Source organism: Ovis aries, chromosome 3 (genome assembly GCF_016772045.2).
Source record: "Ovis aries strain OAR_USU_Benz2616 breed Rambouillet chromosome 3, ARS-UI_Ramb_v3.0, whole genome shotgun sequence".
Lineage (NCBI taxonomy): Eukaryota > Metazoa > Chordata > Mammalia > Artiodactyla > Bovidae > Ovis > Ovis aries.
In genome coordinates, this window is record NC_056056.1 from 34,778,166 (window position 1) to 34,805,535 (window position 27,370).

At 41.4% G+C, this 27,370-nt stretch overlaps 2 protein-coding genes across 9 annotated transcripts in view; one reads left to right on the forward strand and one right to left on the reverse strand.

The window, feature by feature from the left end:
- The first annotated feature begins 272 nt into the window (after positions 1-272).
- Positions 273-9,491, forward strand: MRPL33 (mitochondrial ribosomal protein L33). The gene is made up of 4 exons (XM_027966633.3): positions 273-334; positions 1,209-1,227; positions 2,891-2,997; positions 9,193-9,491. The coding sequence occupies exons 1-4, from the start codon at positions 313-315 to the stop codon at positions 9,240-9,242; spliced, it is 198 nt and encodes a 65-aa protein (XP_027822434.1). The 5' UTR covers positions 273-312; the 3' UTR covers positions 9,243-9,491.
- Positions 2,469-27,370, reverse strand: part of RBKS (ribokinase) — a 109,105-nt gene continuing 84,203 nt past the window's right edge. For 2 of the 8 annotated variants that reach the window (XM_012166977.4, XM_060411988.1), the window contains exons 8-9: positions 11,211-11,312; positions 6,908-9,741 (exon numbers count right to left, since the gene is read on the reverse strand). In XM_012166977.4, the coding sequence (XP_012022367.1) occupies positions 9,661-9,741; positions 11,211-11,312 (183 nt within the window). In that variant the 3' untranslated portion in view covers positions 6,908-9,660. Of the gene's footprint in view, positions 2,702-6,907; positions 11,313-15,045; positions 15,236-20,829; positions 20,911-27,370 lie in introns of those variants that run through there. The other 6 variants (XM_004005779.5, XM_060411989.1, XM_012166988.5 and 3 more) reach the window with 5 other exon arrangements.

Genomic DNA, 27,370 nt, shown 5'->3' on the forward strand with positions numbered 1-27,370 from the left:
TTAGTGAAATATGTATGGAAAACATCTAACTTTGACTCAGAAGTAGGAGTTAGGGTGCGGGGCGCGAACCTCGAGCGATAACAAAGGTTCTCTCCAAAAATGAAAAGGACTCCATACTCCAGCACCACATAAGAGACACCTGGACTGTAGAGACCACAGAAAAGAGGCAGGCTCAGCCCTGAGGTTTATATAGGGGGCGTGGCTGTGGAGAACTTCCGGACATCCTTTTCCGGAACAGACCTGTGCCCCGGAAGCAGTTGTTTGTTGCTGGAACTTTGGACCCGTTACCGAGTCTTCAGGGGTACTGTCGCCATGTTCCTGTCGGCGGTTACGTGTAAGTGGGGCTGGAGGCGGCGGCAGGGCCTGCTTCCCGGGCAGGAGGTGGTGACAGGCGGGCCCTGGGACATTGCAGGGTGGAGTGCGCACGCCGGTGGGGCAGCCGCCGCTGCGACGTCCTAGGCCTTCAGGACTACAGCACCCGGCATGCCTCGCGGCCGCGCTCCCTGTGGGGCGAGTGGGTCTTGGGGGTCTTCGGCGCAGATTTTGGGTCCGTTTCGGCTCGTTCCGCGGTTAGAGTCTGGCCGGCAGAAGTGGGGCTCTCCCTCGCCCTCGCGGTGTGTCAGCAGAATCACTGGACGTTCTAACTGAGAAAACTTCAGAATTTTTAGTTCACTCATTTCGAGTTCTCAAGGTGAGAAACAGTGATTGATCCTAGGTCGTACAGCGGGCTGGGAAAGAAGCCCACTGGCTCCCAAGACCGTGTTCTTAGGTGCACTAGGCTGACTTCCCGGATGGATTTAATTTCCTTTCTCCACCTCGTGTGATGGTTGTTGAATTTGCATAGGTTAATTTACCGGACAAGAGGCTTGTTCTAGTGCAAATATTTGCACCTTAGAAGAGGAGCAAATGCAGCAGATCTTTGGGAAGATTTAAAGGTAGTCAGTTCAACTGAAAAGAGATTGTGTAGAGGATTCCATCCAGAATTGTGGTGGTCCGATTGGATTTTTAAAAAACATCTATAAAATCCTAACGGGATCCCCAATAGCTCGGGAGTAGTTACTTGAGTGACAATTTATGACATTATTTCATGACTTAAATATTTTTATTATAATCTTAAAATTTGAGCTTTATTTGAATTTTGCGTAAGCAAGATAATAAATTGTTTATTTTTTCCCATTTCTATTCGACTTTTCCTGCCTATGAAAAAGTTGCCAAGAGCAAGTCAAAGTAAGTACACGTTTTTCTTTTTTTTTTTTTTTTAAGCTTGTTTATGTTAGATTCATTAGTTCAGCTACTCTCAATGAATCCTTATGTTAAATTAAGCATTTGGCTTCAATTTTCTAAAGTCTGATTTGAGGATTACACTTGATGAATTGTTTTAGCCCTATGAACTGTTTACTAAAATATTTTCCCTCCTTCCCAACTGATCTATTTAAGTGAGCTTTCAGTTAATTTCCTTAAAAGTTGCTTTTGCTGTCTTGTTCCTAAAGAAATCATCAGGGTCCCCATGCTCTTTGGACTATGATTGCAGTTCTTTTTCCTGAAAGTGAGGACCAAGGGCCATTTGTCTGGAGCCCACTACAGGAATATAACAAAAAAAGCTGTGATTTGACTATCCACAGAGCCAGTTTTGAGTTTTGTAATCTTTTGCATTCATGGTACAAGCATTTCAAAAAATGGCAAAGGCTAAAGATTCCATGCTGTACCAGAGAGATTATTAATACCAAACTGGTATTTCAAAAATAAATTTTGTAGGCAATAACTGAAGTAAGATTTTCTGTGTTAAAAATAGAAAAATTCTAAAGTAGGTAGCATTTGTTTATAACCCAAGTCACATAATAAATCCTTAAAGCTAGGTTTTCTGGATTAAAGTTAGTGAAAAACATGTATGCTAGTATTCTTCCCTCAGTATCTTTTATTACTTTATATAGCTTTTCACACAATCCAGTTACTTACTTTCCTTCTTCACATTCTGTGGGAATCTCCTGTGTCTTCATTTCTTTAGGGGTGTGCCCTGCCTCTCATGTTCTTTGTGTCCTTCTGGTGCCATGTTCTTTGTGTGCCTTCTGGTCACATATGTCTTGCCTTACAGACCTCGTGTACACAACTCACCTTCCATACTGTTAGCGTTACTTCTCCAGGGTGCAGATGTAGACTTAGAGGGCCTTGCATGTTGTGCTTGCCATAGAGCAAGTACTTAATATTGTATCACTCTAATGCATGACGTACTATGCTGAACATTGAAAGGGATGCAAAGGTGTATAATATTATCTTAGGTGCTTCAGATTCTTTTTGGAATTAGATGAGAAATCAAATAGCATGATCTACATAGGAAGATAAGACCCCTGAAAAAGTAACAAACAGTATGAGGTATTAAAAGGCCCAGTGGGACAAAACATGAACTTTGCTTTGGATGATTGTAAGTTAAACTATGAAAGGGAACAACAAGGTTTTACACATTGTCGGTGTGAAAGTTCCAATCTCTTTATTCTGTTGCTTCCTGATTTCACTCTTACTGCTCATACGTGAAAGATAAAGCTCTTCGGAGACCACTGTCTTCTTGACTGGCCTGCCAGGGTTACCAGTACTTGTGTATTTTCCTTGTCCTGATTTCTCCTCCTGAAATGTGGGGGTCTGAGTCTGTTCCCACAATGCAGTTTGATTAGTCTTCTTGCTTTGGTTAGGTTATTTCCAAGGCACTCTGTGTAATGGAACAAATATTGGGAATCAGAACCATTCTAAGATATAGACTGTCTTAGAACTGAACTTAAGGTTTGATTGATGTCCCCACAAATAATACTACTGTATAGTGTTCTCAGAATGTGCCATCCTCCTACAACTGATTTTAGTCTATTTCCTTAGCTTGTAACAACTTGCTTTTAAATCTTAGAACAATTCTGGTGAAAATGGTGAGCCAAGCTGGAACAGGTTTTTCCTTCAACACTAAGAGAAGCCGACTATGGGAGAAACTTACTCTACTGCATTATGATCCAGTAGGTAAGATTCCAGAAAAGTTGCTCCATGATAAATTCAAATGCTTTCAAGGCCTGTTGCCCTTTTCAGATGATGTTGAACAAAGGCAGTTTTGTGGCCCCTTTGTCACTATAGCGTTCATTCCTAGTGTATATTGAAAGTTTACTTTGGTGCTAGTTACTATCCCAGGTGCTGGGATATTCATGGACATAAGATAGACTCACTGCCTTCGGTCTTGACGATCAAAGCCTGGTGTTGGAAGGGAGAGGAAGGAAGACGACAATTAATGCTCAGTGCTATGCAAGAAACAAGCAGGATGCTGAGATACAGGATAGAATTGCAAGGAGGTAGATCCCATCTTCATTCTTTAGGTAGGATAGTTCAGGGAATGTCTCTCCAGTTAGAGATAGTTAACCGAAGATTTGAAGGTGAAAAACCAGATATATAAATAGAATAGGCGATACTGTTCGGGAAACAGAAAGAGAAGTATGTCAAGGTTGAGTTGAATTCTGAGACACTTGGTTGGTGATTAGAGTTGGAATTGGTGCTAGAATCTTATTTCTTCAAATTAATCCATTACATAATGAAATATAGGCAGTTAACATCATAATCGCTGAGGGAGGAAATGGCAGCCCACTCCAGTATTCTTGCCTGGAGAATCCCATGGACAGAGTCCATGGGGTCACAAAGAGTCGGACATGATTGAAGTGTCTTATCATGCATATAGCGTCATAATCAGTTATTTTGTTAACTAAGAACAAGGCTGATAGACTCACTTGTGGCCAAGATGGAGCAATGGGACTGAATTTACCTTCCCTCCTGAAACAACAACAACAGAAGGACAATATAGGCAACAGAAAGCAGTGATCCTTGAGAGAAAGGGAACAAGTGCTTGTGAATAACCAGACAAAATGGAAAATTCTGTCTTCTTTGTTTACCTGCCTAAGTCTTCAGATACATGAATGCATCGTAATGACACCACCCTTATGGCAGAAAGTGAAGAGGAACTAAAAAGCCCCTTGATGAAAGTAAAAGAGGAGAGTGAAAAAGTTGGCTTAAAGCTCCACATTCAGAAAACGAAGATCATGGCATCCGGTCCCATTACTCCATGGGAAATAGATGGGGAAACAGTGTCAGACTTTATTTTTTTTGGCTCCAAAACCACTGCAGATGGTGATTGCAGCCATGAAATTAAAAGACGCTTACTCCTTGGAAGAAAAGTTATGAGCAACCTAGATAGCATATTCAAAAGCAGAGACAAGACATAGAGTCTAGTCAAGGCTGTGGTTTTTCCAGTGGTCATGTATGGATGTGAGAGTTGGACTGTGAAGAAGGCTGAGCGCCAAAGAATTAATGCTTTTAAACTGTGGTGTTGGAGAAGACTCTTGAGAATCCCTTGGACTGCAAGAAGATCCAACCAGTCCATTCTGAAGGAGATCAGCCCTGGGATTTCTTTGGAAGGAATGATGCTAAAGCTGAAACTCCAGTACTTTGGCTACCTCATGCGAAGAGTTGACTCATTGGAGAAGACTCATGCTGGGAGGGATTGGGGGCAGGAGGAGAAGGGGACGACCGAGCATGAGATGGCTGGATGGCATCACTGACTCGATGGACGCAACTCTGAGTGAACTCCGGGAGTTGGTGATGGACAGGGAGGCCTGGCATGCTGGGGTCCCAGAGTCGGACGTGACTGAGCCACTGAACTGAACTGAACTGAACACAAGCACCCTTACTCTCCAGGCAATATGAACCCCATTTTATAGATGATGAGTTTGATGCCAAGGATTTTAGTTAAGGACACATAACTAAAATATGTGACAGAATAAAGATTTGAATTTAGGACTGTCTGACTCCAAAACCTAGGCCCTGAGTCACTTTATATATGAACCTCTTATTGAGAGAAGAGGCTAAAACTCACTCACTAGTGTGTGACCTCTGGTTGGGCACTAGTACAAGTCTGCCTGACAGCCACCTTAATAGCTGCTTTCAGAGTTTGTAAAGAAGATCTGACAAACTGTTCATTAGCTGAATTCATCAAAATCAAAAATAATATCACCTTCAAAAAAATCAGGGCTGTGCCAGTGTAAGGAGGCATTCAAAAAGGGCTCTCAGAGGGATTTCCCTGCTGGTCCAGAGGTTAAGACTGTGCTTCCACTGCAGGAGTGAAAGTGAAAGTGAGAGTCGCTAAGTCGTGTCCAACTCTGCAACCCCATGGACTGTATAGTCCATGGAATTCTCCAGGCCAGAATACTGGAGTGGGTAGCCTTTCCCTTCTCCAGGGGATCTTCTCAACCAGGGATCGAACACAGTTCTCCCACATTGCAGGTGGATTCTTTACCAGCTGAGCCACAAGGGAAACCCAAGAGTACTGGAGTGGGTAGCATGGGTTTAATTCCTAGTTGGAGAACTAAGATCCTGCATGCCATGTGGCCAAAAAAAAAAAAAAAAAAAATTTGTTATGAGTTCCATTCTTTAACAGAAATAAAATTTCCTGCTGTTTTTATGGTGTGAAACTTTCTGGTCATTCTTTAATAAAATGGGAATTCTAGGTTTGTCCCTCATGACTAGCAGTCTGAATTTCAGGATATATATCTCAAATGATGGAAAATTATTAGAATGATAAGGTGTATGTCTTAGGCTGGGTTGATATAATGAAATACCACAGACTAGATGACTTATAAACAGCAGTTTTATTTCTCACAGTTCTGAGACCTGGAAAGTCGAAGATCAAGGTGCCAGCATGGTGACTTTCCCATGGTGAGGGCCCTCGTCCTGGTTTATAGGAAGGGGTTCTTGCTGTGTTCTCACATGGTGGAGGGGCAGGCAACTTCTGTGGGGTATCTTTTATGAGGATTCATCCCATTCACGAAGGTTCCACCCTCGTGACCAAAGCACCTCCTCACGGCTCCACCTTCTAATACCATCATCTTTGTGGGTTAGGATTTCAACATAAATTTGGGGGAACACAAACTTTGAGACCATAGCAATATGATATTAGATTGATGTGGTGGTTTTCTCCCTCTGATTTCTATCAGCTGGTGAAAACCCAAAGTGATGAACTTTACAGTAGAGTGGTTTTCTAGCATTTTAGCTCCTTTAGAGCTTTTTAAGGAACTTGTACAACGTTAGTAAATGTTGATTGAATAACCTTCTGAGATTTTAAGTGTGAAAATGTACTGGAATTTTCAGTTTTAGTATGGAGATATTAGGAACTTTCTGTCAGATTGATTTTACATTTTGAGATCAGGAAAGGATACAAACATAAACAGTTTCAACCATGAGTTGAAAGTGGAAGAAAATATTCATATATATATTTCAGACAGACGATTAGAGCTTTTCTGAGAAGGGATTGTTGGAGCCTTGACAACACAACTTTGTCTCTTCTGAAGAAAAAAATGTTCTGGGATAGCTGACTGCTTGGCTTTCTGCCCACCTACCGAATGCCCTGTGGGCTTGCATGATGTTTGCCTTGCGGCCTGCCCCATTGCCCAGGGTACCAAATAGCTTGGCAGTTGTCCTAGCATGTTTTACTGCAGTGAGAAAATGGTGTAAGGGTTTAGTTTAAGGGTAGTGTTTCGCTTGTCTGCTTTACAAAGAAAATCAGGCAAGGAAACATGGAAAAATTCCCAATTACTTGAGTACTTCATGGTATACTCTATGGCTAGAACCAGCCTGTGTCTTTTCAAACTCCTTTTCCTCATATGAATCTAGATGTAAATTTCCCAGGAGGAAGGATTAAAGGCTGAGGCATAAGTGTATTAAACTTTGTTAAATATATGAAGGTTTATTATAAGGAAAATGAAAACTTGTCAGTTTTAATTTCTTGGATGACTAAACAAGACAATATTGACTTTAATTGAAGCAGAATAAATTTAGGTTAGATGTAGGGCAAGAACTTGACAGATTCATTCTTCTATGAATTAAACAGCAAATATTTTGACAGAAAATTAATTTATTGTTTATGACTGAGGATAGCAGCGTGTCATTTGAACTCAGCTAACACATAATGAGTGTTTGCTCTCTGGCAGTCCTGTGAGGGAGATGGAGTTATCCCTCTCATGGGGAAGAAAACTGAAGGAAGAGTATTTTGAGAAATTTGCCCAAGAACTTACAGTAGATAAATGGTGGAGGCAAGGCTTGAACCCAGTCTTTCTGATTCCAGGCCCCCTATTTTTTCTATTACATGGAGCCAGTTTAGTCTATTTTTTTCCTTTTTTAATCAGGACCTTCGCCTGCAATCAGCACTGTTGTTCTTATCTCCTGCCACTATTTGTCTAAACTAGATGCTCTTCCCTGTTCATCCAAATGCTGCTGCTGCTTGAGAGCCTAAGCTTGACCCTCCTTGTGCGATGTTTGCCTCACCATTCCAGTCCCTTTTAGTCTTTAGGTTCCTGTGGGGCTTACTGGATGTTCATACAGGTACCTTATGGTATATTGGTACTAAAATCAGGGACTCTTCTTCAGTTCAGTTCAGTTGCTCCGTCGTGTCTGACTCTTTGGGACCCCATGAATCGCAGCACGCCAGGCCTCCCTGTCCATCACCAACTCCTGGAGTTCACTCAGACTCATGTCCATCGAGTCAGTGATGCCATCCAGCCATCTCATCCTCTATTGTCCCCTTTTCCTCCTGCCCCTAATCCCTCCCGGCATCAGAGTCTTTTCCAATGAGTCAACTCTTCACATGAGGTGGCCAAAGTACTGGAGTTTCAGCTTTAGCATCATTCCTTCCAAAGAAATCCCAGGGCTGATCTCCTTCAGAATGGACTGGTTGGATCTCCTTGCAGTCCAAGGGACTCTCAAGAGTCTTCTCCAACACCACAGTTCAAAAGCATCAATTCTTCGGCACAGATAGGACTCACTTTCATAAATCCCACATTGCCTAGCACAGTTCTGTGGACTTAAATATTTATTCTTTGAATTAAGGGAATGAACGCAGCAAGTATATCAAATTTTCATGAATAGTCTTCATCAGTTATTCCTATCCAGGGTCACTTAAATAATCTCCTGACCAGTTATCCATGAGACAAGTTCTTTTTTTAATCCATTTTTTAGTTCCATGTAGAAAAAACATGGAAATATTTTTTGCAGTGAATAACATTGATAGGAAGTTGTTTGGGTTCTTTACTACTGCCTTGCAGTGCTTTGTAGTCTTCCTTGGAATTTGAAGGAGCACTGGTCCTACTTATGTTTAATACTAGATCTTTCGAAACATATTAAAAATATTCCTATTTACAAAGTAATAAAATACATTATTAATTTTATAGATAAATTTCTGTTGACTGGTTAATGGTTATTAATTTTAGCTGCCATCAGAATCATCCTAAGAGTTTTAAAAAATGCAGACTTCCAGTCTCACTCTAGTTCTGCAGAAATAGAATTAGGGTAGAGATGGAGGTAAAAGTAGGAATGTATTTAAATAAGCTCCCTAGCTAACTGTTGAAAATAGACAGTTTGGGGATCTCACATGCAGGGTATCCATATTAATTATAGAAGAATAACAAAAAAACAAAGCTAAAATTTCTTTGGAGTTCCTGGATCTTCCTTGGTGCACTGTTCTTGGTTTTTTGCAAAGAAGAGTGTGTGTGTGTGTGTGTGTGTGTGTGTGTGTGTGTGTGTGTGTGTGTGTGTCCTTATTGCCTACCATCTAGTCTCTAATCTTTCATCCAGGTTTCAGAGAACTATACTCTGTTATGATATTCATAATAATAAGACTTGGGTTATAATAGTAAATCTGTACTTGGATATATGAAACCATTTCTGGAAAGTACAAGGTTTAATGTATATTTACTCTTTCAGCCAGGCTTCCTTTTCTTCTGTGGTCTGCTCAGTTTTTACCACTCTTTTTCTGGAGTCCAGCTTTTTCCTACAATCTCTCCTTGCTTTACCTCATACAAGAGTGGGCATTAGCTGAGTGAGGACATTTTTTTGCCTGTAATTTTCTTTTTTTAATTTGACTATTTCATATTGGTTACATGTGACTTTGTGGGTTATCAGGGATGCCACTGGTTGGCTGGTGGGCCTTCCTTGTTTTCCTTACCATTTTCTCCAGTCCTCTCTGGGATCAGTGAACTGAGTTTGCAAGTCAGCTCCATCCTTATGACAAAGGAAAGTAAAAGAAGAGAAAGGAGAGGGCTCATGATCTGATGTGTATTTTTATTAAAAAATGCTGATGATAAACTTTTTAGTATTCTGCTACAATCCTTTTTTCTCCTCCTACAGTGAAAAAAAAAGTCCTCTTTGTGGAACAGAAAAAAATACGCTCCCTCTAAACAATGGATTGAAAATGAATTTGATTTATAAATGAGAAGATCGAGGGTGGTACTGATTCAGAAATTCTGCAGCGTGTAATAAAAGAAGAGGAAATGGCACGGAATCACTGCCTCCTGTGATTTGAAGGCCATTGTGAAGGAAAACAATGCAATGAAAACAAGTTCTTCATATTAGGACATATACCATTGCATCACATTTATTTATCTTTCTGGATATTTTTATAGCTCTTAATAAAATATATTAAAATAGCTTGTGCTATTGTCTTTTAGTGATGTTTTCCCCCACTCTTTGAAATGTTAAAAACTACAGTACTAAAAAATAACCATTGTTTCATATAAGAAAAGAAAATTTTCCATAGTGAGGTTTGTGCAAGAGTTTCCAGTCTGCCCTCACTTGTACTTCATAGAAAAGGCAGGGTCATGGTCCAGAGAGATCTTGAAAGAACTGTGCGATAACACAGATGGCAAAGGTGAGCAGGAATGAAAGGAGGAAGCCAGCCTGTTAACACAGAAGAAACCAAGAGAACTTCTGTTTTTCATCTGTACTTATATAATTAGAAAAATGCCATTAGTCCACACTCTCAAACTCAGGTCACCAAAGCAGTATCTAGGGTTTTCTAGGAACAGTTTGGATGACTTCTAGAATTTTTTTTTTTTTTAATAAGAGGCGCTATAGTGTATTTCCATAAAGCTAATGGCTCAGCTTTTGCGGCAGTGGTACTACACAGCCAACCAGCTTGGAAATTCCACTGATTATCCCTAATGTACAGGTAAGGACTCCTGCCCTCCCCAGATCTGTAGTGCTTTCCTACCCAAGCTGTTTACCACAAGTTTTCAAAATTGCCCATTTCTCTCCCTGTCAAATTTCTCATTGAAGGTAAGGATCAGCTCATATTTTGAGCTCTACTGGTATGTATCCTATAGCATTTTAAGCATTTATAGGGGAGAAGGATGGAGTGTCCACCATGACCACAAGCATTAAGAAACCAGTGCTGTTCGTAACAGGTGTTCCCTCCCTGTGGCCCAGTCTTGTCTCCTGAGGAAATGTGAGAGTGCCTCTCTGGAAATGGAATTAGACAGTTGTTGAGTCTTAGAGGCTTGTGGCATTACAGTCAGTCAGCTATTTTTCTGGCATCTTTTGTGAAAGCTCTAATTGAAAGCAATAATAGGTGAGATCTTGGCTATTTTTAGATTGAAACTCTACATTGTGGTATTGGGTTACAAGAAAAATACTTCACTTGATTCTACCTAAACCCAGTGTAAAGGGTCTGTGACATGCATGAATCACTTAAAACAAAACCAACTTAAAATCTGGTTTAACGAATGACTTGTCTATTTAGCACATAGGCTAAAAGTGGCCTACAGGTGGTGTTTACAATTTTAAAAAAACTCAGTTGCTGATACTTAAATGTTGAAAGATTTCAATAAACATCTAAACTTCTGGCTTCTCTTGCAGAACCAGAAGCTCTGACAACACTCAAGGCAAAGCTGAACATCAGCTGCCCTTCTTAGGAACTGCTTGTGTGGCCCAAGTCATACCCCTCTTTCCCTTATTTAACATTCTCTGCTTTGATTGTAGACACTGTTGCTTGCAAATTCAGCTGTTTGGTGTACATAACAGTATTCATGATGTGTTGGCAGTAGAGTTTGCTGGTTCCTGAATGGTGGGGTTGTTTGTACTGGTCTTTGTTGTAGTATCCTTAATTCTGTCTAGTTGACTTTGCATGAAAAGCAAATCATTACAAAGAAATAACTGAAGGCTTGAGGATGACTTGGTAAATGAACATAATATTTGCAAAGAAAGGAGGTGACATTTTATAGTAAGCTGCTAATTAATAGTGACCATCCCTAAGTACATTTTATTTCCAGATATATTTACTTTGGAGTTAATAGCAATCAAAACAGATCAAGGGGCAGGTCTTTTTTGTATGGATAAGATGACTGTGTTCCTGTGACCTGGACACTGACCGCTGCGATGAAATTAGATCTCTTGAGCATTTCTTCCAAGGACAGATGTGAGTAGTAAGCCAGGTAGAAGGCCAAAGCTCCCACAAAACTGTCACCAGCACCCTGTAATTCAAAGCACATTTGTAGAGATAAGCAGGTAGTCATTTGTTGCCCAATCTGTTTTCAAAATATTCAAGTATACTTTTAACTTTAGTTTTAGATTTACAGAAGAGGTACAAGGATAGTGGAGATTGCACACAGCACACATCCAATTCTGTAAACGTCTAACATCACTAGGGTACATTTGCCACTACTAATGAAATAACAGTGCTTTGGTATTAACTAAACTCCGTTCTTCATTCTGGCTTCCCCAGTGGCTCAGTGGGTAAAGAATTGCCTGAAATGCAGGAGATAGAAGAGATGTGGGTTTGATCCTTGGATGGGGGAGATCCCCTGGAGGAGGAAATGTTCATCTCTAATCCTTGCCTGAAAAATCCCACAGACAGGAGCCTGGTGGGCTACAGCCCAGAGGGTAATAAAGAGTCAGACATGACTGAGTGAACACACACACACACCCATACTTCACTTGGATTTCATTAGTTTTGCTTAGTGTCTTTTTTCTGTTCCAAGACCTCATCCAATATACCTGAATTACATTTCATTGTCATATTTCCTGAAAGTCCTATAGGTTGTGACAGTTTCTTAGACATTCTTAGTTTTTGATGACCTTGATAGTTTTGAGGACTGGTTGAGTATTTTGTAGAATGTACCTCCATTGGGATTTGTGTCTGTTTTTTTCATGATTAGACTGTGTTTATGGTTGTAGGGAGGAAGACCACAGAGGTGAAGTGTCATTCTTGTCAGAGCATAACAAGGGTACATACTGTCAACATGACTTAACACTGATGTTAATCTTGATCGCTTGGCTAAGGTAGTCTTTGTCAGCTGTCTCCACTCTAAAGTTACATTGGTCTCTCTTATCACACTGTGTTCTTTGGAAGCACATCCAAAGATTACACTAAAAGGGTAATCCACACTTAAGGGGTGGGGAGTTATGCTCTACCTTCTTGGGGGTTGAGTATCTCCATAAATTATTTGGAATTCTTCTCTATGGCAGATATGTTTCTTTTCCCTCATTTATTTATTTCACTTTATTTATATCCGTATGAAGTCAGGGATATTTGTTTCATTCCTTGGGCTATAATCCAACACTACACTATTTATTTTGTTGTTCAAGTTGTTCCAGCTTTGACCATTGGGAGTTCTTTCATCTGGCACTTGTGTCCTTCTGATAAACTCTCATCATTTTGTTTTTTTGAGTGCTTTCCTTATTTTCTGACATTATAAGATACTCCAAGCTCATTTTGTATATTCTCTGCCCTAGTGCTCGAATTAGCTGTTTCTCCATTAAAAATTCATCAAGGAAGTGGTGAGAGGCATTCAGATGTTATTTTCAAACTAAATGTAGGGACATATAAGGCTTATTCCATTTTCCCTGAATTTCTAAAGGCCTACATTGGTGAAGGCCATATAGGAACTCATGGAAACAAAAACCTCCAAAGAAAGTCTGTTGACCTCGCCTTCAGATTGGGCAATACTTTGTCATGTGTTCATCCAACAAATGTGTTTAAAATAAATCTGATGACACAGTTTCACTTGAAAAATCACTCTGGTATTTAACGGCTTTCAGGGTCACTGTCCAGTTTTCCCCAGTGTGTTGCTTCCTTAGTCTCAAGGGCTTTCATAACAAATCTTGAGGCTCACTCGAGCCTTGGTATGCAGTACTGTTTCAGTTGCAGTTTAAGTATTTAATGACCTATGTGCCTAGCACAGTAATGTATATTTGAAAAAATAGTAAAATCCATTGTGGATTAAAGGCTAATGTGGCAGTACTTTACACATACTGTTGAACTACAAGGAAGGGTTTGAGGAAAACCTGCTTAAGGGGAGTCCTTATGAAATGGGACAGACTTATAGGGAGAAGGAAGGCCTTAGAACAAAGATACAGGAGGCGGAAGGAACTGAGTGAGCTCATGAGACAGCGAAAGGCTTTAAGGAGAATGACATTTCCCCTTGTTTACACAGATAAGCTGTCAATATTAAACTTGCCAAGGAGTCATAGTAACACAGGTGTGAATTCAACACTTTCCTTCCTCCCATAATGTTTTCTGAGTACCAAAAATATGTCAAGCACTATGCTAGGTGCCTTAAAATTGTTTATTAGTGTTTCCTCATGGGAACAATGGGAAAAGAGACATGCCCTCCCTCAGTTTGGAGCACAGCAATGTGACAATAGACAGGTCTGAAAGCAGAGAAATCATGAGCTAGGTCGAGGGGGTATTATGAAAATATGGGAAATACTATAATATATGAAGAGTTAGGGAAAACCCTTTTTTTTTCTTTTTGGCAAACTTAAGATTTCACATCTTCATTCCTCATATCATACACAACGTTAAACTCCTGGTAGGTTAAAGGCTTGAATGTAAAAAAATAAAACTAACATAATATGAAAATTTAGATGAATATTTGAATAATTCCAAGCAAGGAAACTATAAGCAAGTCACTAAACCCCAAAACCATAGTGAAAAAAAGAATAGATTTAATTTATAAAAATTTTAAAAATATATGTCCAAAGACACTGTAAATAAAGTTAAATGAGGGACTTCCCTGGTTGTTCAATGGTTAAGACTCTGTGCTTCCTCTGCAGGGGACCAGGTTCAAGCCCTGGTAGGGGAACCAAGAACCCACATGCTGTGTTGCTCAGGCAAAAAAAAAAAAAAGCCAAACGAAAAAGTACAAATTTGCTGAAAATTCTTTTAGTATATGTGACATTCCTAATATTCAAAGAACACCTTCAAATTGCTGGGAAAAAGACAAATCCTGGATAAAAATGGACAAAAGATACAGTTTGCAACTTCAGAAAAGGAAAAGTAAATTGCCAATAAGCAAACAAGAAAAGTTGCCACATTATCAGCTATTAAGGAAAATTCAAATCAATGTTTTTTACCCATCAGACTGATAAAAGAATAAGATTGATAGCAAAAGCAGCAAGATGAAGATAGGACAATGATACTCTCATATAATACATTTGTTGGTAGGAATGGAGGAGAGCAATACAGTATTTGTTAAAAAATGTGTATGTCTTTTGACTTGGTGGTCTTGCTTCTGGAAATCTACAGAACTGAAAGCTCTTATATATTGGGATATATGCCCAAAGATGTTGACTGCAGCATTATTTCTAAAGACAAAATACTAGAAATAATGTGATTTTCTATCAAATAGGAGAATGGATGAATAAACTTATACTTTTGTATTATGGAAAAAATATGCAGCTGTTAATAAGGAAAGGTTAGCAGTATATGTACATACCTGGAGGAATGTCCATTACTTAAGGCAGAAAAGATTTCAGTATCATGATCCCATAGAGGGTTGGTGGGAGAAAAAAGAAAAACAGCTGTGCCTAGAGTATGTGTGCATTTTTTAAAAAAGAATACAGAAAAAACGAAGAAGTGTATGTATCAAATTGTTAAAATTTATTTTTCTTATCTGCAAAGAATGGCAAATTTTTTTCCTACATACTTTTATATTATTGTTTAACCTTGTTATTTAAGCTTACTGTTTTAAACTTGTAATACTTCTCCTAAAAAATGTAAGGCAATAAGCATATTTAATGAGAAGTTAAGTCATGCCTCTGTGCCTGGCTCCTTTTTAACTTGCAGCCTAACCAGAGCAGAGGAACAGGGCTGACAGGAAACATTCTGGCACCAGGGAAGATGTTAGTCTTACATACTCCTGTCAGCTCATAGGGCATTTGACTGCAAAGGAGATTTTTAAGGAAGTTTAAAAAATACTGTACCTGTATCTGAAAAGACTCTACTAGATCACTTAAATTTTTCTCCACTATATCCAAAGTCATGGAAACACAGTGCTTGGTAGAACTGTGCGTGCCGGATGCATTATTTCAGCACCAACAATTTTTGCAGCTTGATTTCCATTTATTCTCAGTGCTATACAGTGTGTTGGTAGACAGCAAAGGCAAATCCTTTCTGTATTAAAAAAAGGGATTTTTTTTTTTTTTCCTGCAAAGAAACCTCTAGGCTAGATGAAAGAAAACCAAAGTCTAGATGACTTTACTGGAGAATTCTAGCAAGTGTTTAAGGAAGAAACAATACTAATTCTACATAAATTCTTTCAGAAAATAGAAGAGACAAGGGAACACTTCCCAAGTCATTTTATAAGGCCAGCATTACTGTGGTACCAAATTCAGACAATGACATTACAAGGAAAAGCAAAACAACAGATCAGTATCTCTCATGAATATAGGTGCATAAACCTTAACAATTTTAGCAAATAGAATATATATCATGACCAAGTAGAGTTTATCCCAGGAATGCAGGAATTCACTATATTAAAACCCTCAAAACATTGTATTTTACTTATACTCCAAAAAAAAAAAAAAAAAGACGCAGAAAAAGCATTTGATAAAATTCTACATTCATTCATGATAAAAATTCAGTTTGGAATAAAAGTATAACTCGATCTTCTTGATAAAGAACCTTTGTGAAAAATCTATAGTTAATATCATTCTTAATGAGAAAGACTGAAAGCTTCCCCCTCTAATACTGAAAACAAAAAATTTGTTCTCACTGTTTCTGTTCAGCGTCATACTGGATTTCCTTGCCAGTGCAATCAAAAAGGAAAAGCAGGAAAAGGTATACAGATTTGAAAGGAAGAAGTAAAACTCTTACTATGCAGATGGCATAATCACCTATGTAGAAAATCCTGCTGCTGCTGCTTCTAAGACTCTGTGCGACCCCATAGAAGGCAGCCCGCCAGGCTCCGCCGTCCCTGGGATTCTCCAGGCAAGAACACTGGAGTGGGTTGCCATTTCCTTCTCCAATGCATGAAAGTGAAAGTGAAGTTGCTCAGTTGTGACCCCATGGACTGCAGCCCACCAGGCTCCTCTGTCCATGGGATTTTCCAGGCAAGAGTACTGGAGTGGGGTGCCAGTGCCTTCTCCGATGTAGAAAATCCTAAGAAATCTAAAAAAGTTACTAGAAATAGTGGCTTTAGCAAGGTAAACAATATTTTTAAAAATCAATTTTATTTCTATGTGCCAGCAATTATTAATAATAAATTAAAATTATCAAAGCAATACCATTTGCAGTAGCATAAAAAATATGTTGTCAGTTCTCCCTAAACTGATGTACAGATTCAATGCAATTTCAATAAAAACCCTAGCTTGCAATTTTTAGGAACTGGCAAACTGAGTCTAAAATTAATACGGAAGTGCAAAGGACCTAGAATAGACAAAACAATTTTGAAAAAAGTAGAATGAAGTTGGAGGATATAAACTATCTGATTTAAAGAGTTACCATAAGTTACAGTAATCACAGATACTGATGGAAGGATAGACATGTAGATCACTGGAACAGAAAAGAGAATATAGAAATAGACCCACAGATATATATGGTCAACCTATTTTTGACAAGGTAATTCAGTGGATGAAAGGACAGTCATTTCAACAAATGGCGCAGGAACAAATGGGAATCTATACGCAAAACTTTACCTCACACCGCACACAAAAACCAACTTCAAATGAGTCAGAGACCTAAATGTGAGAGCTGAAATGACAATATCCAGAAGAAGAAAATAGAGGAGAACATCTTTGTAACCTTGTGTTAGGCAGATTTCGTAGGACACCAAAAGCATGAAACATTAAAAAAAAACAAAACTGATAAACTGGGCTTTGTCAAAGTTAGAAGTTTTTACCCTTCAAAAGAATATCAAAAGGTAAGCCACAGACTGGGAGAAAATATTTGCAAACCATATGTGATAAAGAACTCATAACTCGATAATAAAACTCAATATGACAAGCCAATAAAAATGAGCAAAAGATTTGAACAGAGGTGTCTTCAAAGAAGACATATAGATGGCAAAAAAAGTATATATAAAGATTCTAGACATTATTAGATACCAAGGAAATCCAAATTAAAAACAATGAGATAATACTACATACTGATTAGAAAGGATAAGTTTAAAAAGACTAAAATACTGACTTTTGGTGTAGATGTGGAACAATCTCAGTCATCATTTGTGGGAATGCAAAATGATACAGACACTTTGGAAAATAGTTTGGCAGTTTCTTATAACATGTAACATACACTTAACATATAACCCAGCAGTTCTCCTCTTAGATATTTACCCGAGAAGTGAAAACATGTATCTACATAGAGACCTATATGTGCATGCTTATAGCAGCATTATTTATAATTGCACCAAACTGGAAACAATACAAATGTCCTTGAACTGATGAATGGGTAAACAAACTGTAGTATATCCATATAATAAAATACTACTTAGCAATGAAAGGAAATGAACTGCTAATACAACAGCATGAATGAATCTCAAAAGTATTATGCTTAGTGAAAGAAGCCAGTCAAAAGACTACATACCATATTTGATTTCACTGATACGAAATTCTAGAAAAGGCTGAAGTATTGAGATAGAAAGTAGGCCAGGGCCTGGAGAATATCAACTGCAAAGGGACTGCATAGAGAGCTTCCTAGAGTGATAAAGTTCTATATTATGATCATGTTGGTAAATGATTATATACATTTGTCAAAACTCATTGAATCATAAACTTAAAATGGGTGAAATCTTACTGCATACTAAAATGATATCTCCATAAAGCTGATATTTTAAAAATAAAGACTGGGATAGGGTGGGGGCATTCAGACATGCAGGGTCATAAGTTGTGAAAAGCTTAACTTTCTTAAGCACACTGGGCTTACTGCTGATTTACTCTTAAGTGCATGGTCGGGATAATTACTGAGAAGTTATGACTGGCGCATAGGAACCTATCTTTGTATATTGAGAGCCCTAATTCTATCACTGTTCTTCCACTACAGATGTGTCTCTTTCTTTTGACAGCGTGGGCTTTAAAGTTAGATAGATTTGTGTTTAAATCTTTGCTTTAAACTTAGTATTTTGGGGACATTGGGCAAATTAAATTCTCTGCGACTTCGTTTTCTTATAAATAAAATGAAACTATTAACATCTTCCTTATGGGGATTTTGGGAATCTGTCATTCCCTGCTGCTCAGTATTCTTACCCAAAGTCATCAAATAGAACTCTTAACTACTTTACATACCTTTCCACCTTACTCCCTTGACCTCCGCTGCTCTTCTGCACACTCTACGCACAGACTGGGCATATTAATTTCACCTTTGGTTCCTTCCCTGCCGTTTCCTCATCCTCAACATTTCTGGTGAGTCCCCCTTTCTCTGTGTCAAGTCTGAAAGACATTGATTGTGCCTTCTCTCACCTGTCTGTGGAACATCTTTCCTTCCATTCTCAAAAAGGCCTCCCAGGTTACCCCATTTTGCCACGGCTATTCAAAACACTTCAGTCACCTATGTGTTTAAGCTTAAAAGTGCCATAAACGTTTTCTACTTCCTGTTCACCTTTGCAGATATTGGGGCATAGATTAAATGTTCAAGTTCACATAAAAAAGAGATCCGCTTGCAATTAGGTTGACCTAAAAAATGGAGACATAATTTATCTAAGGGATGGATTCCAAATATAGATAAGTTGTTAACAGTTACATTAAAATTTATTAAGGGAGGACTTCCCTGGTGGTCCAGTGGTTAAGAATCCATCTGCCAGTACAGGGGACATGGGCTTGACCTGTGGTCCAGGAAGATCCCACATGTTGCTATGGAACAACTAAATCTGTGCTGCAATTGCTGAGCCCACGTGCTGCAAATACTGAAGCCTGTGCACCCTAGAGCCTGTGCTCCACAAGGAAGAGTGGCCCCTGCTTGCTGCAACTAGAGAAAGCCTGAGTGCAGTGGTGAAGACCCAGCACAGCCAAAAATAAATAAAAAATTTACTAATAATTCATAAATCTATACTGATATTAAATAAAGGGAAAAAATCCTGGACAAAACTCATCCTTAAAGTAGAATGCCAGCTAGTAAATACAGAAATCTGAAAAATCACCATTTTGAACCCAGAGTAATAATAACTAATTCAGGAAAGAATCATCAATGGATACATTAAAACTGCTGAATAGAGGTCTGATGAAGGCAGAATATTTACAAGTTTCAAAGTCTCTCCCCACAGATTACCTATTAATTACAAAAGGGAAAAAGAGTAACTCTACCTGCAGAAATCTGGTGGACAGCACCTTGACCAAGTGATCAACATACCAGTAAAGAGAGAAACTGATGCTCCCTGATGTGGGGCCTTGAAAAGGAACTATGGTCACTTGTGTGGTATTCCTGCCCCAAATGCATAACCTAACTTGGATTATGGGGAAGCATCAGACAAACCTAAACTGAGAAAAATTCTATAAACAATGAGGTTGTGCTTTTCAAAAAAGATCAATATCAAGAAAGGCAAAGGTTAAGGAACTGTTTCATAGTAAAGGAGACTAAAGCAACATGACAATTCAGTGAGATACATAATCTTGGACTGGCTCCTGGACAAAAAATTTATAAAGAACATTATTGCACTGTGCATGGAAGATAAGATTATCTCAGTGTTAAGTTTCCTGAATTCAGTAATTACATTGTAGGTTTGTTTTTTTTTCCAATGTCCTTGTTCTCAGGAGATATATCCTGAAGTATTAAGAGGTAAAGAGTCACCATGTCTGCAACTTACTCTCAAACTGTTCATCAAAAGAAAAAGTATCTTTATGTATTTTGAGAGACACCAATAAAACAAATTGGCAAATTTGTTAGCATTGTAAAAATGTTAATAATTGGTAAAACTGTGAAGAGTATATGGGAGTATTGCAACTTTTCTGTTCTTTTAAAAATTAAAATTTTTGTTATGAGAAGTTTTTAATAAAAGAAATTTTACTAAAGAAGTTTAAAAAAATCAATGTCGGTCACTCTTGAATTTTTAAATGGTCCAATTTCAGCCTCTGAATGATCTCCCTCCTTTTCTAAACTCAATCAAGTGGACATCTGAGACAAGCTGGGGCGAACTGAACTGAGAAAACCTCCTTCCTGCAGTTGGGAATACCCCATCTCATTGAGGCAATTTCCTTTGCAACTGAGGACTAGGCAGTGCCACCCACCTGTAAGCCCAGGGGACTGGAAGGAACATTTTCTGGCTGCGACACTGACTGCAGAGAAACTGAATTCTGGGATGTCAGTGGTAGCATTGTAATGGTGTCCAGTGCTCCATGCCAGTAACACAACTGGTTTTCACCCAGGAGCTTCGATTGAGGCAATTCCATGTGTCAAAATTCCTTTGAGAGGCCAGAAATCTTATCTGGTTCTTTCCGATCTGCTGACTCCCCAGAGTTACACAATCCTTACAAGTAGAATGAGCTTACTTAATGACTGCTGATGGGCCAAGTCTCAGCTGCCTGGGTCTCCACCTTCTCACCAGAAAAGAGATGGTGGGAGTCCGTGGTGATGGTGGACTACCTTCTTCTTCACAAAGAAGGCAGCCGTCTAGCCTCATTCCAAAAACAGTACAAGAAAGCAGGGAGGCTCCTGGCTGACAGGGGGCTGTCAGCTCAAAGATGTGAAGGCCAGTGAATAATATCTTAAAAGTCACATTGCATCAAACAGTGAAAAAACTCCGAAATTCAAGCATGAAGGGGTGGCAAAGTGCTACTTACGTAGAAGCGAGTTAGGGAAAGGAAGGGAGTGAACTTCTATCGTCTGCTTGGCATCCATCAGGAGGCTGCAAATCTGGGTACCTTCATACACACGAGACTGACCTCATTTCATTTTACAATGACGTCCCCTGCCCCCCCCCCACTCCCCCTGCCGCCACACCCCAAACCAAGCTGAAAAGAGTCTTCCTCCCTTTCGAATATTTACTTGGCCGCACAGGTCTTAGTGTGGCACTCAGGATCTTTAGTTGTGACATGTCAGCTCTAAGTTGGATTGAACCCGGACCTTCTGCCTCTGCATTGGGAGTGTGGAGTCTTGGCCAGTGGACCACCAGAGAAGTTCCTCCCTCCCTTCTGATGTATTTGTACTTCTTTAGGACGCTTAAAACACTGTAGTCACTATTTGGTGTAAAGGCTAGAGTCTGGGACAACTTGAAAACTCCTTGAGGGAAGAGACCATATCTCCGTCCCTTGTCTCTTGGAGTGCCTCACTCAGCACTGACTGGGTGCGCTGACCTGGGTCTTGGTCCTAGCTTTACTGTTTTTCTCTCCTGGTGCTCTCTTCCAAGGGGGCCAGATGTCCCTCACTGAACTATGTGTGACTTTGTTTTGTATCAGTGAAAATGGAGGTTAAGTTGCCACAGCCCAGTTACTTGATAGTCTCATTGTTGAATCTATTTATACCACAAGGCTTTCAAGTGCCAATAAATTACTAGGCTGTTGATTCACATCTTCAGTATAACTATTTTTATACATTGGTATAATTTTTTTTTAATGGAAAGTGCTTTAAAAGTAGAAGCTGTATTGTATCACTGTGATTTTCCTGTAAGTAACGTTCTTTCCAATCAATCATTCTTAGAATAATGGAATAGTTCTCATTGATACAACATGATGGTTTTAACCTTTTACTGAAAATTATTTTTGTGCCAAAAGGGGTGATGGCATAATTTATCTATCTTCAATAAAAATACCCAGGTGGCTACTATTCATTGCCTTCTCAACAATCACTTCCTCTTAAAGAAGAGTCGCCCTTAGAGAATGGATGTGGCATTCTGAAAGTCCTGCTCTCTTGAGAGCCTGCCACTCCTGGATCCTGAGGGGTGCTGGTCTGAGGGACCCAGGAGACAGCTGGAGTATCCATGAAGTGGAAAGGAGCAAGACACGCCTGTGGAGAACCTGAGGCCTCCAGTGAGGTGGAGGGTGGGAGGGCAAGGCACTCTGCAGGGCTGGTGGGGTAGAGATGACACTCATGAGCAGCTGATGAGAGGAACCCCAAGGGGAGAATCTGAGAGGTGGGTGCTCCTAAGGACAGCACCCAGAGGTGGTTTGGGGAGGGGGCAGCCTCTGGCACCAGGACTCAATGCGATGTGGCCCTGGGGAGGCTGGTGGCTCTTTGCCCTTCTCCCTTTCAGACCATCCTCTCGGTCCGCCAGCCTCCACTCCCCATTCCCTCCCACTGCCCCTTGCCTGCCTGAGTCTTTGACTATGACCCTGGTCTGCTCCTGCACTCAGCTCACCAGCTCAGTCTCTCAGGGCTCTGCTGTCTGACAAGAGTGATAAACCTCATAGGTATTGATGGGGCTGCAGAGTCTGGTTATACAACGTGGTTCTGCATGAGGATGCCCAGGTGGCAGGGTGACCCTGGGTCTGCAGGCCATGCTCAGCACTCTGAGCTGCGTGCCTGTTCAGAGGCACCTTCTGATTTGCACAAAGTGCCTCAGGGGTTGGCAGCAAGCCTGGGGGATCCTTATTTTAAAACAGAGGAAACTAGGATTTAAAGAGGTTAAGTAACTTGCCCATGGTAGGAATAAAGGAGGTAGATGGCAGTAAAGACTGTACCAAGGACATCTGGGTGGAAATCTGGCGGCAGAGCAGGTGGATAAGCTATTTTGGGAGTGAGACTGGGCTTCTGGCTACTGCTCAATTTTTCCTGTTTCCCCAGGGGAAGGACTTATGTTTTCTGTAGTGATAAAGAATGCCAGGAGTGAAGACCATGAATCTTTAATGATGTCCCTCTGGTGGGGGTCCCGTTTCTCTCTGCCTGTTTGGAGCAGGAGCAGAGAAGAGAATGGGAATCAGAGTTGCCCTGAGCAGGTGTGGTGGAAGAGGGCGGGTCCAAGGGGAGCAGAGATTACAGGAAAGAATAACCAGATAAATAATTGGTCTAGCCTGGGTAAGGAAGGAAGAGGTCAGGAGAGGTCAACAGGTCAGAGGTAACTAAGGAATGTGAGAACTAGTGTAGGAGAAGAAGGGTGAGAGCTGGTTGTGGGATGCGAGGTTTATTCCCACAGAACAGAAGCGGTGCCAGGTATTAGCCATTTCCTGGGAATCGTCATGGGAGTGGGAAGCTGAAGTGGAGGTGAAGAGTCCCTGGAGTGAGGGCATCTAGGAACTATGGGACTTGGTGATGGTTCATCCTCATGGTGCTGGAGTCATCTTATGTTGGTAGCATTGCAGGGGTGGGAGGGGGATGGAGAGATAAATGGTGATGTGTATGCTAGCGTCTTAGACAAACAGAGAATGACCAGGAAAAGAGGTCCAGACTTTGTAATTGAATTGCATGAGCCTCAAAGATGCAGGAATCTTTACAGGAGGGGCGAGAAGGGGCAGCTGGAAGCCACAAGAATGTGCCTTAGGATCAGGAGCAACTTTCACCTACAGGGACTGTGTGGGGAGTTAAGGAGGTGAAAGAGCTTACTTATGGGGAACAGGACAGCCAGAGGTTTAGGCGGCAGAGACGCGCGCGCGGAGCAGTGAGGCACTCTCTTGGGGCCCTGTGGCTCTCTGGCCCTCCTTTGTCTCTGCCCTGGGTCTGTCTTCCCCCTCCTGCACCGTGGCTGTTGGTATTCTCCCAGGTTCTGTCCTTCACCCACTGCCTTTCTTTTCCCCCTAATATCGTGGGTGTGTCAAATACTTTATGGTCTTGACTGCTATGAATCTGAGGAGTCCTCAGTCATTACCTTTAGCCCAGATTCTCCTCTGTCTTCAGGCTTGTGTATCTCACCTACCTGCGAGTCAGCTCAACCAGCCTCATGTCTCTGGCAGCTGATTCTAACTCCACATGGCTGAATCGAACTCCTAATCCTGACTGAACATGAGCCTTTTCTTGTCTTTTCAGTTTGTGGCACTTCCACCCTGAAAATCTTGGGGGTCTTCTAGACAGCCACCAGCTGCCAAGTTTGCTGCTGCTACTGCTAAGTCGCTTCAGTCGTGTCCGACTCTGTGCGACCCCATAGATGGCAGCCCACCAGGCTCCCCTGTCCCTAGGATTCTCCAGGCAAGAACACTGGAGTGGGTTGCCATTTCCTTCTCCAATGCATGAAAGCAAAAAGTGAAAGTGAAGTTGTTCAGTTGTATTCGACCCTCAGCGACCCCATGGACTGCAGCCTACCAGGCTCCTCCGTCCATGGGATTTTCCAGGCAAGAGTACTGGAGTGGGGTGCCATTCCCTTCTCTGGCTGCCAAGTTTAAACTCTAAATGTTTCTTTAATATGTCCCCTCATCTCATCCCTACTCCATCCCTACCTCATGCTCACATAACCACCGGAGGATCACGCTCACTTCCTTAGCTATTCACCCTGTCTCTGATCTGGCCCCTTCCACTCCATCCTCCATACTGCTGTACATCGGGCCACCTCACGTCCAGCTTAAATCCCTTTGAACATTTCTCGTCTTTCTTAGGATAATGTTTTAGCTCCTTAGCATGGCACACAAGGCTCCCCCTGCCCACCTCCCCAGTTTCATCTCTTATTTTTTCCTACTCACACATGTAACCTTGGATCTTTATTCATGGAGGTGGCTCTGCTTGACCTCATTCCTACACCAACTCCTAGACTCAACTCAGGTATGAACATAGTCATCACATATTTACTGACTGGTACAATAGTCAAAGCGCTGCGTTTTCCCTGATCCCACAAGTCTGGGTTACATACTCTCCTTCACACACCCCTGTCCTCCTCTGTGGTCTTCATCACTTCCATACCCTTGGACTAGTGCAAGGCCAGGCTCACTGCTGAAATATGTGCTGACTGAATCAAGGACTGTCAGGAGGCTGGGTGCTGAGTGATTAGGTGAGGAGCACGCACTGTCTCAAGACTGCCCCGTAGGAGGGATGACAATGAGACAGACCTGTGAAAGTCCTAGTTTGCCAACTTCCAGTTGATAGAAAAATGGAAGAGTTGTAAGGCGTGATGGGTATTAAGTGTGGCTAGGAAAAAAAAAAAAAAAACACAAAAAACACCATGTGGTGAAAATCCCCAAGGTAAGAACTTGTCAGGCGCCTACAGCAGACCTAGATGATTTTGCAAGAATGATGTCATCATGAGGGTTCATTTGTTAGGAATCTGTACCCACACAGGATGATTCATCAACCAAACTGCAGAGGGACCCTAACAGTTAAAGTCCTTGCATTCCTGCCCAATGTGTTAACACATTCCATCTGACAAGCAGATACCACTTTCCTTTCTTCTCAGAACCTCTCCCTACACAAAGCTATTCAAAGCCTACACTGTGGACCTGAATTCCTCAGCCAGGCTCGTGGTTTTTGAGGCCAGGGAAAAGGCAAATGGGATGAAACATGACTAAATCCCAAGTCAAGGCGCTACTTCTCCTTCATAAAAAAGACTATTGCAAGGGGCTCAGGAAAGGGACAGAGAACAATGGGAATGCACCAGCTTCCCTGCTCCATCCCGTCCCTGTGCAGGCAGGGCTGCTGAGGTGGCACTGAGCTGGCTCACCCTCAGGCTAGCTGGGTGGCAAGTCCTGCCTTGCTTTTGCTTCCAGGTTCCAAGAACAGGGCTTCTGCCTCATTGCTGGAGGTTTAGGCATGAGCATCTGGTTAGACCTGGGAGAAGAAACGTCATCCTTTGTCCTTAAAGGGCTAGTCATGGATGGGCAGGAGACCTAGTGTCATGAACTTTGGTCTTGGCTTTGAAGGAGCACAGAGGGAACACACATATGGAATTAAATCCCAACTTCTTCCCTCTACGTTACCTCTGTCATCATTTGGGAATGGTAAACCTACACTGAAGTCCCTCTGTACACAGCTGGGAAAAATGTGGTTCTCAAGTAGAAACATGTTTTCTCAAGTGGGACAATGTAGTAAACGGTGTGGAGTCAGACAGACCTGACCTGAAGCCCTGATTTCACCGCTTTGGCGAGTGACTCAACCTCTCTTGTAAACACTGAACTGGATAACGTAGCACGGTCTAGCATGGTGCCTGGAGCATAGAAAGTGCTCACCAAGGTGGGGGGTACTGGATGGTACCATCTCAGAGGCCCTTCAACTTACTAGCGTTTGGGGAAATGAAAGCCTGTGATCTAAGTTGGAGGGTTCTAAGGGACAAAGAAGGTCATGTTCCTGTGGATCCCATGGCTGGGGGTTTCTGCTGTGCCTGGCGTTATGTCCCCAGCTCCAAGCAGAAGAGGGCCTCCAGGAATGCTCTAAGAGTCAGGGAAGGCGGAGGAGGCAGAAGCATGTCCTGCAGCTTTTAATTACAAGGAAGCCAGGCTCCAGAGAGTTCTAGCAGTGACCATCCATGTGTGCTAGGGTCTCTGAAATCCATTTTTCTGTGGGGGCAAGGGAGATCTTTATGAGGCTTTTGAAGAGTTTGTGAGCAGAGACTAAAGAATGTAAAACGAGAAGCAGAGAGGTCGGCGCAAGACTGGGGAACCTGGTAAATCTCCTGCTTTGATTTGGATGAAGGAATAGAGGGAGAACAGTGAGCAAGGGTTCCGGGAGAGGCTAGAGCTGGGAGGGGCTGGAGGACTGCCCGGGAGGGAGGGGCCCTGCTGCACAGAAAGCTGTGCTTTTCCACCTGCGCTGCTGCTTTGATGGAGGAACTGCCTATGTCCCCGCCAGCTGGTCACTGGGCAGAGGGCTCCTGCCAGCAAGAGGATGTGGTGGCAGAACCCCGAGGGTGGCAGGCAGGCTGCATGGATAGTTGCAGGGACAGTGTGACTCAAGAGGACAGTCCTCAAGCTGTGGTGGAACCTGATGTCAGGGCCTCTCCTGGTTAGTGATGGACACTGGGTCACCTGGTCCACTTTCTCTGTGTGACTGACCTTACCACTCCCAATGTGAGCGGAAAGAGAAAGGCCCTGTTAAGACTCTTCATTCCCTCCAGGGCATGCATTCTTAATGGAGGGTGAAAATTCATTCTTGTGTGCGTGGGAGAACCACAGTATGTAAACAGACATACACATATATACATATGTATATATTATATACACACATTTATATATATATATACATACACGCATACACAGAGAGAGAAAAATATGATTGAGTATCTGTGGTGTTAAAATTTCATGGGAGAAGATGACAATTAGGAAAAAAAAATCTCTTAAGAGGCTCCTTGGTGTGGTGGGTGGTGATTAATGATAAAAAAAAAACATGTTTGAGACAACTCCAAAATAGGGCCTCTCACCACAGAGAACTGCCAGTGGCCAGTCATATGCTTCCGGTGCATTAAGGAGCCCTAACGAACAGCCTCCAAACTGCAAGGCTTGCTAGGCAGGTGTTGGTAACTCCCTGGTTTCTTTC